The 14,812-nt window shown below is 37.8% G+C and overlaps 1 protein-coding gene across 5 annotated transcripts in view; it reads left to right on the top strand.

Moving 5' to 3' along the window:
• Positions 1–14,812, top strand: part of unc-13-4A (BAI1 associated protein 3) — a 111,498-nt gene that overhangs the window by 25,027 nt on the left and 71,659 nt on the right. For 4 of the 5 annotated variants that reach the window (XM_046626302.2, XM_046626301.2, XM_046626299.2 and 1 more), the window contains exons 2-3: positions 8,505–9,573; positions 11,278–11,519. In XM_046626302.2, the coding sequence (XP_046482258.1) occupies positions 9,373–9,573; positions 11,278–11,519 (443 nt within the window). In that variant the 5' untranslated portion in view covers positions 8,505–9,372. Of the gene's footprint in view, positions 1–3,405; positions 3,422–8,504; positions 9,574–11,277; positions 11,520–14,812 lie in introns of those variants that run through there. The other variant, XM_046626300.2, reaches the window with a different exon arrangement.

Below are 14,812 nucleotides of genomic sequence, written 5' to 3'. Positions count from 1 at the left end.
ATTTCTCAATTAATTCATTTGTTTGAGTCGGATAGACGAAACATTCCTGTGCAGTGGTTCGTCAGCAAACTGTATATAATTTTTCGAATAAAATAACGAGCTGAATTTTCGTCCGCAGAAACGAACTGAGCAGAAGTACGATATTTTTTTTTCATGCAATGCGTCCGTCTCTTCTGAAAACAAAAGTATTTGGAAAAATTTTCTCTCTGAAAAGCAAAATCTTTTTCACGATTTCATAATTTTTCTTTGTCTCCGTTCGTTTCGGTAATTCTTTCTAATCGGTAGATGGAAAATCGCACAATATTATAACCGAAGAGGCAAGAAGAATAGAAATAAATAAAATATAAAAGGTAAAATGTATTTAAAATGACATTATCTCGTGTACTAATTAAGTTCAAATTGAACGAACGATCTCGTCTTAGAATGCAGCAGCTTTGCGATTATTAACCACAAGCACAGAAAAGGTAGTTGCACTATAATTACGCGAGCTTCTTTATTGCTGAAAGCTTCTTGCTCGACCTCCGCACTTTTTGATTGGAAAAATAATATTTCATAAGTATGCCCGACCTCCTTGTCAAGCTTGTAGAAAATAGCGACAAAGTTAAATTAATTATTTTACCTAGAAAAAATTTTAAGTCTATAACCTTGGCATCTTTTTCTATCTATATATTTTTACGACCACTCGAATCGTTGGTCAAAGCATCGTTCTCATTTGTATACTTAATTTGGGTATTGAATATACACATCGAATGATACCCTACAACCCTCAAACCATCATCGAAACGCACCATGAATAACACATTTTTATTCGTATCAACTGATACGGTCACTTGCAGAGTCGTTAAAAACCGGTTTTTAAAATTCAGCAATTACGTAATGTTCCGTGTTCGGATTATCGGTGGATTTCATAATTCCGGTTTGTTCCTGGTCTCGTCCTCCCCGGCTAATCGAGATTCCATTGTACTGCTATAAATGCGGGATTATTTGAGTAATAATTGTCACGATTTTATAACATTAGATCTCTTCTTCTTTCTTAGCAAAAAAAATTTACAGATTCGTTACTGTTAAAAAAGTGGTCTGACTTCTCACGACGAACGGCATCCGTTGACCTCTTAAATTCAGGAAAGAGAGATTACAACGAATTTTAGTAGAAATAGTGAATAATTGTTAAAACACTCGCTATGTGTGTGAAAAAAAAATGAATCCCAAGTAGGTTAAAATATAGCTAAAAATCAGCGAAATCCCGTATTCTTGTGAATGAAATGATTTGAAAAATACGTATCTGGGGGAAATCCTTTTCGTGTAGGTCGAGAGCCTGATATTACTTTCCACCTTCTACGAAGAAGAAGTAGAAGTAAAAGGACCCTAACGATAACCACGCTGCTCTTATTACAAGCCCGGAATTTCCGGTTAAGTACAACGTCTTAGACAAAGAGCTGCTCGTGTTATTATGGTTTCCATGCTTGAACCACGGCTTATTAAAACATTCGCAGCGAGCGGTTATGCTGCCCTTTTATATTTATGTAAGACTCGACATTCGCCTTTTATTCAACGTGAAATTATTTTCTAACATCTGCGGTAACTGTTCGCTTGATTTATACATCAAACGAGTCCATGCCGAGCTGTTTAAATATTTTGCAAATTTTTTATTACGATTTATTGATAAACGTGAAGACCTTATCTCTGTATTTTATCAAAGATTACATTTCTCATAGCATTTTTATTCGAATTATTTTTCACTCTATTTTAATATTCTTTGAGGCAGTTATTAATCCACAATGTAATTTTCAGCTCTGCAAAGTCTAGAGAAATTTATTTCATAAGCGGATGTATAAGATTATTATTATTATTTTTTTTTTCACTTCTCCTCTCGTATATTGTACTGTTCTTTTACTTCCCTTTCAAACGTTCAATTCATGAAACTGGAGAATCAGTATTCATAACTTTTCTCAATTATATTTTTACGTTATTTACCATCAAAGAATTGATCTTGGCAAAATAAATTATCCATTGCGCTATATTCTTGTTGTTTATTCGACAGTGGACTGAAATTATTTGACATCATAAGATTCACAGATTTATATTTAATCTCTTTCTTGTTTTTTTGTATTTAGCTGATTTTTCATACTTTTTCGATGCACAGAAATTGAAGTTTTCCGAGTAGTAAAACGTACAGCGATTTGACCGTCAACTTGATTTCTCTATTTTGCCAGAAGAAGAAACATTGAATGGAAAATATTTCCAGCGTTAGTAAAATATAAAGAATCTAACTAATCATTTATAAATAACGAGGCAGTGTTCACGAAAATTCAGTATATCGTTTTAAATTTTTGACAACAATCGTATCAGAAAGTAAGTAAGAGATTTACGAAAAAATACAGTTATCAAATTAGAAATACGAGTGGAAATAAAAGTGCTCATATTAATCGTTACGTGTAAAAATTACGACAGTTGTTAAGTGGAAGTATTTATTTCGAGCTTCTTAAACGATGAAGTTAATTGAGGGAGTCGTTCAGAAGTTCCAGCGAAGTTTGTAATCCCATCGCATACGGCAAGGTGAACGAGAACGAGAACGAAATTTGAACCCGATATGTAGGTTATATATTCTTACATTTGGCGATGTAAACAGCACGTGATTGCGATGAAATGTTTAAGAAAATCCAGGAATAATCCATCCCTGATTTTCAAAGAATTTAAAAATCGCAGTTCAGAGTCAATTGTTGCAAATAACATCCGAATCTGGATCGGTTATGATGATAAAAACAATTATATATATATAACGTATTATATGCATGTATATATATATTTCCAAATTTAACGAGAATCGTGACAATTTTTAAAACACAAATACAATTAAAATATAAATCAATGAATTTCGTTCTATTTCCAATCCAACCCTTTCATAACTCTTCCAATTCTAAGTCAGCTGAGATATTTCCTCGTTACAAATTATGGTCATAAAAAATATGGGAGAATATTTGGTAGGTTAAATTAATATTTTTTCTGAAATTCAATGACTCGTCGTTGATTGAAATTTTCAGTTCCAGAAGTTCAACATTTTTTCATCAATATACCTCAACACGTCACCAAATTTCCGTATCAATCGGTCGAATAATTTTTTGAGAATATGCGGCGGGTGATAAAAATTAGTTTTCGACATCAAGATAATTGTTTAATCCATTTTTCAATTTTTGATAAGAACGTGGGAAGGAAAAACGAACAGCAATAAATATGGAAGCTTATTTATTACTGATTTATCGACCGATTCGGTAACTTTGATCATTGCGTGTTCCTTGGATCTTCGCTGTGCTGTTTTCTAACCGAAGAGGAAGGAATTGAACCGAAGGAGCCAAAGCTCTTGGTGCGGAAAACGGAAAGGAGGAGCACGAAAGCCAATCTCGATGGAGAGACGAAACTAATTGTAAGGAAGTGATAATTGAGTTTGGGGAACGACAATCGCCGGTATAAGAGTTCAATATTGCGAGGGGTAATTGGAAAGAAGAGAAAATTGAGGCGGCGGTGCGGAATTCGATTCGACTGATTTTGAAACTTGGTCTGCTTGTCAGAACCTTTTTATTGAACCTGTGCGGTGTGAAATACATCTTTTTTTATCATTCATTTTTTATCTCTCGGAGTTCTTACAAGTGCCGACGGACATCAGGAAATTAAGTATCAGCTACGACAAAAACATTTCAATACTTTCAGCTTGCAGCGGGAAAATAGACTTTGATTTTCAATACTTTTTTTGACGTAGGTTCAGAAGTACAAGTTTTGGGTTTTAACACACATTAACACACAGTTAAGTAAAAGGTTTCAGGAAATTACGGTTTTTTTTTTTTTTTTTTTTTTATTTCGGCAACATGTCGAGTGACAATGAACTGTTTTTCAAAACGGTGTGAAGCGAATCCGAAAATCTATTCGTCCGATTGTCTTGAAATTTGGACGGATCCTTAATTATACCATTTTTTAGAAAATTGCCGAATACTTTTGAAAAAGTTTGATTACTGTTAAAATGGTCACGCGGTGATAGAAAAATTGTTATTTTCGACGGTAATCGAATTGCAAAATGAATGAAAATTTTTCCAAATCATCCTGTCATTTCATGGAAAATGTTATAATCAAAGATTTATTTGAACTTCAAGACAACCGTACGAACAGATTTTGAGATCGATCCACGCTGTTTTAAAAAACATAGTTACAATTTTTTGTCAATTGATATTTTTCAATTTAGAATAACTTGAAAACCATAAAACCTTGTACTAACTGTGCGTAAAAATTTGGTCTTATCTTTCTAATACCCGCAAAAAACAAGTTTGAAAATCGGTTTGATTTATAGTCTAAATTCTTAAATTTACAAATGCTTAGAAGATCTTCGCAGTCAATTATTTCGGTGAATTATGAAAGTGTTCGAGAATTGAATTCTGTATTCGTACTGAGATTGGGGTGAAATTTTTTCTTTTGATTCTTTGCAAATTCTGTAACTGAATGTTGAATTTCGAAACTACTTGTACGTATGAAATTAGCAACTTTCATATACATATTTTTCGGCACCGATATCAAAGTTCGATTTAAACTATGAAAAAACCTCATGATACATTTAAAACAATTTCAACGCAACGAAATAAAACATCCCTAGTGAAATGCTCATAATTATACGCGTAAAATGTTTGCAAATCGAGGGAAAAAAAAAAAATTTCCAAGTCATCGATTACCTGGAAAATGATAGCAGGCAGAAAAATTTCCGTATCTTGTAGGAAATAAACAGGGGATTCCGTAGAACAAAGGCGTGAAGATGTTTCGTCTTATTTCGCTCGCCTCGCAAAATGCAGGAAGCGAGAAACAGCTATTTGCAAATAAGGTTTTCCCACGAAGCGTGAGCGTAATCCTTGCCAGTTTATTCGAGTTCCACCGTCTTCCGTACGTTTCCCGAAGCATTTTCGTTGGCTTTGGACTGCTGCAGAGGTTCGAACTTTCGAACGAGCCGAGTAATCCAGCCGCGAATCGACGATCCGAGAACCGGGAAAACGGAGAAGAGAAAAATGAAAATAAAAAAAAAAAAACTGCGCAACACCGGATGAAAGTCGGCTGCTGCACCCGCGGTGAAAAGCAACGAACCGATTCCTGCAGACTTTTGAATAAGCTCGGAAATGAAGGACGGGACTGTGGGGTGTTTATTTATTTTTTTTTTTGTTACCCTTTTTTCGTATCAATTTTTCACACGACGATTTTGTTCGGTGTCAGATTCGACCCTCGAAACGAGGATGGATGTGGGATTTTCGCTTTATCGCTGATAAAAATTCACAGGTGTTATGCCACGTATCACTGCTCGGCGAACAAAAGGGTTCGCATATTTTTATACACTCGTTATTTTTGACCGCTGTTTTTCGACACGGACGGATACGTTTCACCGCCGCGATTATTCACCGTCGGTCCGACGATGAACCCTGTTTTTTTTTTTTTTTTTTTTTTTTTTTTTTTTACTCTATTATAAATACGCAAATCCATTCTAAATCCAATAATTCAAAATCCATTATAAATAGTCGTCGGAATTTAGGAGCAGAGATGTCTCGTAATGAAAATGTGAAATTTTTAGAATTTGAGTGATTATGTTGACATATTTTATTCAGAGAAGGGAATATATCTGAGAAGCCGAAACACCTTCGAAACTCCTTTGAAATAATAGCAGGAATTTCAATTTTGGCAAAATTCAGACGGTAATGATGATACGGAATTGATGCATAAGCTCAGGAAGGTGAACTTTCAGCATAATTGAATGTTTTGACAAACGAAGTATAAAAAATTCAGACGTAAGAGTTTATATTGGAAGAATATTACGAGTTTTAGGTGTAGCGAATATTCATTATGCAGAAACGTTTCGGTATCGTTGGAGAGAATAAATTAATTTCTGAAGTTTTGCAGCCTTCCGATATTCTGTCCATTCTGCTTGGTGGGTTTCAGGATTTTTAACCTTTCGAGTCTTTGTTCAGTCGTTATTGACAAACTCAGACTAGTAAATTGTCGCAAAAGGCAGGAGTCCGACATTTGAAAAGTCGACTTTTTGATTGTTCGGAATTTCCGCAATTTAACTTCGTATTCTTGCCTGTTCTCAAAAAGAAATTTTTTTATAAATTAATCATAAGTTTTTTGCGTTGTCAATTTTTATTTCTTTAAAAGTGAAATTTCCGTATTCGCGATCCTTCCAAGTTTCAAACCGTCGTTAATTTGACTTTCGGGATTTCGTCTCGTCGACTTTTTGGTCGTCTTTCCCATCTTTTCCACCCCACACTTTTTTTTTTGTCTCAGCCGTCTAATCGTTTTCTCCTCATTCGATGCAACACGTGACTCGTAGTAAACCTCGTAGAATGTCCTCTAGAATTTGTCGCAGGGTGTTTACACGGGTGGTTTTCAAAAGCTGGAGTGCAGGAGAAGCCGGAGGGCGTCTCTCGTGCCGCTTCAGACTTTGAAGTCTCGTTGCGGTTCCCACCTACGAGCATATAAGTGCGATGTCTGAGAGCAGAGAAAGGGAGGAAAGGTGGTTCACCCAAAGGAGAGTACTAGTAAACCCGGCAACTAAGTTACCCGGGCTTGTCGACCAGTCAATATTTGTTCGGAAACTAATTTGTTCCCCGTCTGCTTACTCCCGGCAAACCCCTTCGATCTCGCACTCTTTCAACACCTATAATGCCGCTTTTCGTTAGTGTCACCTCACATCCATGCGACTTGTTTCGCCTTTCATTCAATTTCAAGGAGTCCAAGGTATTTCAGGAAAATAATGAAGAAATTTATTACCGTCTTTGTATTATCGATCGTTTGGGTCGATCGCGCGCGAAAATTTCATAGAATTCGTGTTAATAACACGGATAATTTCTCAATCGTAATTGGTCGATCACTACCAATCTCCGATACGACGTTTGTCAAGACCTTGGAGTATTTTCGCGTTTCCACGACAACCGTCAGAATTGTCGTGAAGTAGCGTTAAGACCTAAGAATCGTTGTAACATCTACAGTAAAGGTTTTCAAATCTAACGACGTACCGTCAAATACTGCGGAGCTCAAATTTCACGAAATCTTTGGAAGTCTTCGAAATCTCGTACAAATCTTTTGAAATCCGTCAGGTCTGGAGGTCCGAGGAACTCGGAATCTAATTACGTTTGCAGATACTTCAAAGAAGTTTTTACAGTACCGAAACTGTGATTGTAATCTTTAAAAATTTCGGAAATTTTCATTCCGACAGAAAAATATACGTTAAGCTCATCCTGAAATTCTAAACCTTTGATCATCTGTTTTTTCTCACTTATACGCGTATGAAAATATTCATCTTCAGTTTGACGGCAATTTTTAAAGCTTTTTTTGCCAAAAATCTACATTTCTGTAGTAGAAATTTTTTTAGTTTACGGTTGTCCTTTTAGTTTCGTTCTCAGCTCGAGTTTTTCTTTTCAAATGATTTAACAGAGAGATTGGAACCCGGGCACTAATTGCTTGGCGTAACTTCTGAGTGAATACTCGTGCAGGTCGACCGCACGAAGTCAGCCGAGCTTTTCAGGGCTTTCTAAACGGTGGAAGCAATTATTCTTTTTACTCCGCAGAGAACAAACAGATTCTCGTCTCTTTCACGCCTCAACGATTCACGTTTCCCTATTATTTTCTTTCCAAGTGCTTTCGTTTTGTTGTTGTTGTTGGGATTTTATTCACCTCGTTCACAACAACAGCAAAGTTCATTTCATACGTCGATTTTACTCCATTTCCTAACTTGATTACTCGCCAGCTAAAAACGCGAAGCACTTGGAAATAAGTTTTTTTTTCTCACTCATAACGACGTGATAATCTTGGCGTATGTAACTATTTAAACTAATTGACAACAAAAATCTTTCCTATACATATACATGATATTCTTGCTCGAGGATGCAAAATCTGTGTTATTCTCATATTTTTCATTTTCTGTGAAAATATGTTGACGATATGATTCATTCGGCAATTTTTCATTCTACTACCGAAAATAATAATAAAAAAAAAAAAAAAACAAACAAACAACGACCAAAATCTTGAAGAATTGTTACACGGAAGATGTTTATAAGAAACAAATTTCTTGATATTGACAAGCAGTCAACAATTACTGAAGAAGTAGTTGTACAAACAGGTTGAAAAGTGGTTGCGATTTATAAATTATAAGACCTAAGTACTCGAGAGAACTCTCGGGTATAAATAAATCATAACAAATTAGCCTGAAGAAATGTTTGGGCACCGTTAAGTCGTAATTGATCTGCCTGAGAAAACTCTTGAATATAATTGCACGAAGACGACAAGACGAAGTTGAAATTCGTATCGTTGACGCAACTAAATGTGAATGTTATATATTCAGTTGTTTCAAATATCTGAAACACAGTTCAAATTCGTTCACTTTTGATGCGATTCTTGATCGAATGTATGCTAGTAGATGCATAATTAATTCGTTATATTCCGACGATTTTATTTTCCAGCTCTAAACTGATATTTGTCTGTTCCAGATGATCGGGCATTCATTGTTGTCCAGTTGTTCGGAGCCAAAGGTGAATTCGGTAACTGATCAAAATGACCGTAAAATCGACTTACGCGTATCCAATTATACAGTTAAACGCACGCATCTGTTTAAAGTAAATTATCTTTCAGCGTGATTAAAGGTCTGTACTAATGAAAAAAAATGTTAATAATCGTAATTATTTCAATCACATACTTGTGTAATAGTGTGCAGCAAATATAATCGTGTAATTTACATCGTGTTGTATAACATATGCATCGTCAAAAAGGTGATGCCGAAGAGGAAAAATAATATTATATACCTTTATATTTCTAAATGAAAATTTTTTTTATCGTAAAAGAAAAGGAAAATACTTTTCGTAAATTTGTGGAGTCATACGCGTTTGTACTTTTACACAGCTTAAACGGCAAAAAACTAATTAAAAAAAAATTAAACTCACGGCAAATTGAATCACGTGCTAATAACCGTAAATTCGACGCTTAAGACGAGGAAAAAATGTCATTGTGCAAAATCACCGGCTCGATTTTTATCTCGAATTGATCGTAAATCCCAAGCTTAACCACTGGAGGAATTATTGAAAAAATGAAAGAATTAAAACCGACTGAAATGGCAACGACAATCAAACAGTTGTGAATAAAACGGAACCGTCGAGGCTCGGCTCAACAGAGATGATAAATACTAGCCACTGACATGACGCAAATTTAACGGAAATAGGTCAGAGGCAATACGAATGCACGTCGAAAAGCTCACCCGCGTAAATTGAATCTCGCGGGTCTAAATCAGGCACGGAATAAGAAGAGGTTTGGAAAAAATCTACAGGGTAATTAAAGAAGAAAGGAAAAAAAGGAAGCTCCGAAATGAGCTTTTTCAACTCGCTCCAGCAGTACGTCAGCGACAGCGTCGCCAGCTTAAGCTTGAGCCCAAAGAGATTCTCCTTCAGTCGCGAGGATTCCACTCAGGGTGGTGGACCTGGGCGAAGTGGATCGACGGGCTGCGTCACGTCCACCACGAACACCAACACCGTCACTCAGCCGACGATTCCCCATGGATTTCCAAAGGTGAGGGAAAACGCGTCGCCCCCGTTATTTCAAGGCCACGCACGCCTTTATTTTCCCTTCGCCCTCTTCGCTATTCGGTTTCTTTATTCTCTTTTCACTCTTGTTTCCTTTTCTTTTCCTTTCTTTTTTATTTTTTCTCTCTTTTTTTCTTTTTTTTTTTTTACATTATTACTCTTCCAACTTCACTTACCGTGACTCGTATACCTTCAAACTACTCTTCGCCTCTTCTGGCAATCCGGATATCCGCCCACTTCAATATCCAGTTCGCGAGGTGCGGAGCCTCTCAAATTTTCATCTTCACGATAAACGCTTCGGAGCAGCCAAGCTGCGAAATTCTTGTCTTTCTGTTTTTTTTTTTTTTTTCTTTTTTTTCTTCCACCTTCTTTTTTACGCCTGACGGCGTTCCTTAACCTCTCGCAAAAAAATATTGAAATTTTCTAAACGAGGCGATGAGCGTTGGTAGATTACTCTGTATTCTTAGCATCAGTTCCACTCTCTACCCGCTCCAGTTTCACTTTAGAGGGAGGGCGGACTGATATAGGTGAATTTTTTCACCCAGCGGATCCTGATTATGGCATCGTAAAAAAAAATTGGCGCCTACACATGCTGTCCCACCTGAGTGCTTTTTATGGGAAGGTGGGAGTTTTTTTTATCAACACTTTCAAACTCTTGTGCGAGATGATGAAAGAATGAAAACGTTGACGAAGATAGCGAGTTCAGTGGGTGAATGTCAATTTATTAACATCAGGTTCAAACTAAGAATCACATTATGTGTTTCGGAATTGGATAAGATATTTCGTATCGATTATCACTAAATTTGACATACTAAAATACGAATTCACGTCCAAGTACACAAAAAATAGAAAATGCTCTAGATAGATTAGTACATGAATTGTGTCATTTGTGAAATAGTTTCAACTCTGGTGACACGAAGATCTTAAAATTTCAAAATCTTCGACCATGGGGATCAACTCAACCCAAGCTTTTATTTACCATGGTTATCAGGGTGATTCTGGAAAGGGTCATTTTTTAATTTCGACCAGTTCAACACCTAAATCGGCTTGAAATAATTCAAAAATAATGACCTGATTTTTTCAGATTTTCATCTCCACTCTAACCTGTTCTCCATTTAACCCTTTCACAGGCATATCGATTCTACCGAACAGATTTCGATAAAATTTGGTATCAGGGAGTTCTTGGGTCGCTGATTACCAAACTGAGCTCGAAATTTGAAAATTCAAAATAGCAGATCGAACATGGTTGGTCAAAACCTCAAAAGTCACTTGATGTTGCTATATTGAATACACCATTTTGAATATTGTAATTTTGAGTTCAGATTCGTAATCGTCGACCCAAGAAACCCTCCTGTATCAAGTCCTGTGCTCCTGGAATGGTCAAGTGGAGAAATCTAACCTCTTGTGGGCACGGATTAGCGTTGGAATCAAAAGTGAAAAAATGAGAGAAGTATTTTGGGATTATTTGGTACCAATTTGGCGGGGGTGAGCTGGTCGAAATTGAAAATTGACCTTTTCAAGGACCACTGTAATGGTTATACACTTAATGCAACAAGTGGCACTCAATTGGTAACTTGGCGGTTAGACCCAACTACGAATTGTTCAGACAGCGCACGTCGGAGAACAAGGACTCGATTCTCATCCCTCGCGTCCTTTTTCCGATGAAATTGAGAGAGTGGCTCCTTTTCAGGTCGTTCCTCCCCCGGGTACGGTCACCTCGCCACACGCGCGTTCTTTGTCGACGCGTCGGCAAACGCTGGATTGCACTTCAGGCTCAGGACTCACCGTGCATCCCAACTCCGTGGGAGGGAGCATATCTCCTCGACGAGTTGGTTCCTTCAGACGAAACGTCGCCCCGACGGACCGTCCGCCGCTCACTTTCTGTCGCAGGAGGCCATCGTGGCCGGAATTCGACATCCAAGCAACCTCCGAGTGAGTATTCGCAACTTTTGTATCGAAGCACGCGATCTGGTGATTTTTTCAGGAATCCATCGTGCAATCTTGACATGACACTTGTCAGTCGGTTTATTTCAATGACAAAAAATTGAACTACTTTATTGGGGTGAATTTTTATACGCAAGTGATGTGCGACGTTTGACGTGATCGATATTGCTTTAATTGTAAGAGGAGCTTGAGTCTTGAGTCTCACTTCTGATACACCACGTGACGAGTACGATTACTGCGCCACCATAGGTCACAAGCTAGAATATATATCTAAGAGATGTGAAAAACAGTGGAGAAACTTTGTTCAGAAGTAAATTTGGTGTTTTTATTGACGGGTTAAAAATTCATCCCTAAAATGTAGGTCGATGTTTTATCAATGAACCAATCGCAAACCAGTTGAAATTTCACTTTGGTAATTTGTTCGGTCATGCGGTACACGCTCACCCAACGTCGGCGAGCGAAGGCTTCGTCACCTGGAGGTAGCGTCTCTAAACACTACTGCGACCGCTAAGTGGCGTCGAGGGCCGTGATTCGTCGATAATTCAACTACCCTTAATTTAAGAATTGTTGAAGTCTCAACCTTCCTGCTTGAAGTACCGCATTACAATTTCCAACAAGTACACCTGATTTAGACAATCTATGGCATGTAATGGAAAGTAAAGTCTACGCGATAGCAGATATTCGTCTAACCTAACCTTTGAAGTTATTTTTTATAAAACCTCAAGTATATTTCATGTCAGCCAAAGCTGGTGACATTGAAAACGGTTTAATACATGAAGTTCAAAAGCATCCGGAGATGTTAAGAGCTGAGCATGTACCGATGACAAGATATTAAGTTTACTCTCTGATAAAGATAAATTTTCAGGGGGTTATAGTTGGTTAAATATTAATTTTGAGCGTTACTGTACTTTGTATACTTGTTGTATGTCTATATTACCAGGAAATTTCAGGAATATTGTAAACAAGTCGCGTGAAGTGAAATCATTCTCAAAAACAAGCATTCTCTTATCATCTACGCTTTCAAAATGTTATTGATATTTGTCGCGTTTTTCGTTTCGGGTGATGGAAATTTTCTCAAAACTCGTCAGTTTCCATACAAACTTCCACTATGATCAAGAAACTTTATCCTTACGTAATCTTGACAATTCGTGGATTATGAAACATGAGATTTCACACATCAGTTCGCCACGAGCATGGTGGACCATTGGTATATATTTCAAACGAACGGCTATAGTTTTGTTTCCTCACGAATACTGTTCTGAAAATCAGAAATCTGTCTTGAAGTTGGAGATGAAGAGTTCCGGGAGAAAGTTGTCGGTGCATAAATAACACCGACACCGGCTTTCCAAGCTTGTATCTGCATGATACATTGCGAAAAGAAAGTTTACCGCTCTATATTGGGGGGTGAAAAAGCGCGTTTAAGGCCCTCGGCGTGGGCGGAAATGGTTAAAAATTTGCTGTACGATATAAGGCGTCATGAAAAGGGAGACTCGAAGGTGAAAAGAAGCGAAATAAAGGTAGTGCAGGGGAGAGGTTCAGCGGAGAACCACGTGCGATGACATTAGCCCCTGAGAAAGGGGGTGCGGTGATAAATGGACGGCTTCTCGGGAGAGCGTCGGTAGACAACGCTTCGTGAATACTGAAGGAAGAAGGTCCGAGAGTGACTGCCAGGTCTTTGGTGGCGCCGCGGACAAAGCTCAGGCCGGGAGCAGATACCCTTAGCCTTGGTATAACCCTCGAATCCTGTCTTTCCTGCCGCAACTTCCGCCGCGAAAACCTCAATCAGTTAAGTGCGCTCTCTGGACTATTACCTCCGTTTGACGAAACGATCTGCTTTTGTCTCTCTTTATCATTTCTCTAGGCGAGCAATCCCGAGGCACCTTAACCCCTAGGTCAGGTCAAGTTGGGAGAAACACTTTCCGCGTCGCAGTCGTTGATGAAGTGTTCGATCGACAGTCTGAATAAAAAAGTATTCTTGTACGAGACTGTAAGCCTGATTTATATCCTCTAAATGTAAATGCCGTATCTCGAGTAAGCATCGCTATCTCGGTTTAATGCCATGTTTCAAGGGAAATTCCTGGGGAATTGGCCACAAATTCCAGACTATGGGATGTCACTTTGGAACTGTTTCCTTGGTAGTCAAAATAGAATTAACTATTAATTCGATGTGTACAAGTGTTTTATCGTAAAACAACGTTCATGTGGTTTTGAAGTCGGTCACATCGTACAGTAGAGTACATAGATCGTAGTAAGAATTTTGGAGCTCATCATCAAATGGCCAAATCCATGTCCTGAGTGAATTTGAAATTACTCCTACACGTCATTACAGAAGCCATAACTATTTCTCAATGCAATAAGTTACAACACGGGCTTACGTGACAGCAATTTTTTCACTTCTTGCTTGAGTAACAGCCAACTTGTCAGCTGTCGATACTGAAATATCTTCTTGAATGGTGTGGTGAAATAAGTTTCCCTTGTTGTTACAACTTGAGATCGCCAGTTTTATGACATTCGACTCGATCGTGAAAATTAACAACGTTTACCGTTTTAACGACGAGTACATCGGTCCATAACCCAAATCCGAAAAAAACTAACCACGTTTCGTTCAGAGGCTCGAAACATAATTGTCTGAGGAATTGTGTACAGTCGGAAAACGGAAGCAGAAAATAATTATTAATACGACGTAAAGAGACTCCTTGTCACCCGGTGAGAGCAAATGTGCACATTTCGAGCATTTTGTGCGAGGTATAAACTTTTCCATGACTTACACGACGTATGCCACCCACGGCACGTTGTCCTCACGCGAGACTGTCGTATCGTAAATAAATGAAATGTCTTTCTACCCGAGACAGGAAAATTTAGCTGACGTTTAGTCACAACAGTGTTCACGACTTTTCCAACCAATAGGTTCGCACTGAGAAATTCACCAAAATAAGTAAAAAGCAGTTTGCTTTCCGAGTCAAGTGGTTTGTACTCGCACGATAAATCTTTAGCTAAAATTATACAGAAGCTAGACCGATTTCTTATTATCGAAAATATGGGTACAAGGGAACTATTCTTGCACAGTAAAGCATCGATTTGAGCCTGAAATGGCTGAGTCGTAGACTTGTGAAAATGACGTTATGAGAGGCCTCGATTAACTACCGTCACTCGAGAGCCAATCAGTCATGCGATATCGACATAAAATTTTAATGGTCTACCTGCTTGGAATATGTCTTCTTTTACGATACAACCAAAGTATCGAAGCGATTCGCTACCAGATAGCGATATGTCGATTGAAA

This window comes from Neodiprion pinetum, chromosome 5 (genome assembly GCF_021155775.2).
Source record: "Neodiprion pinetum isolate iyNeoPine1 chromosome 5, iyNeoPine1.2, whole genome shotgun sequence".
In the NCBI taxonomy this organism is placed as follows: Eukaryota; Metazoa; Arthropoda; class Insecta; order Hymenoptera; family Diprionidae; genus Neodiprion; species Neodiprion pinetum.
The sequence above is the reverse complement of the archived record's forward strand: the minus strand, read 5'-3'. Positions and strand labels throughout refer to the sequence as shown.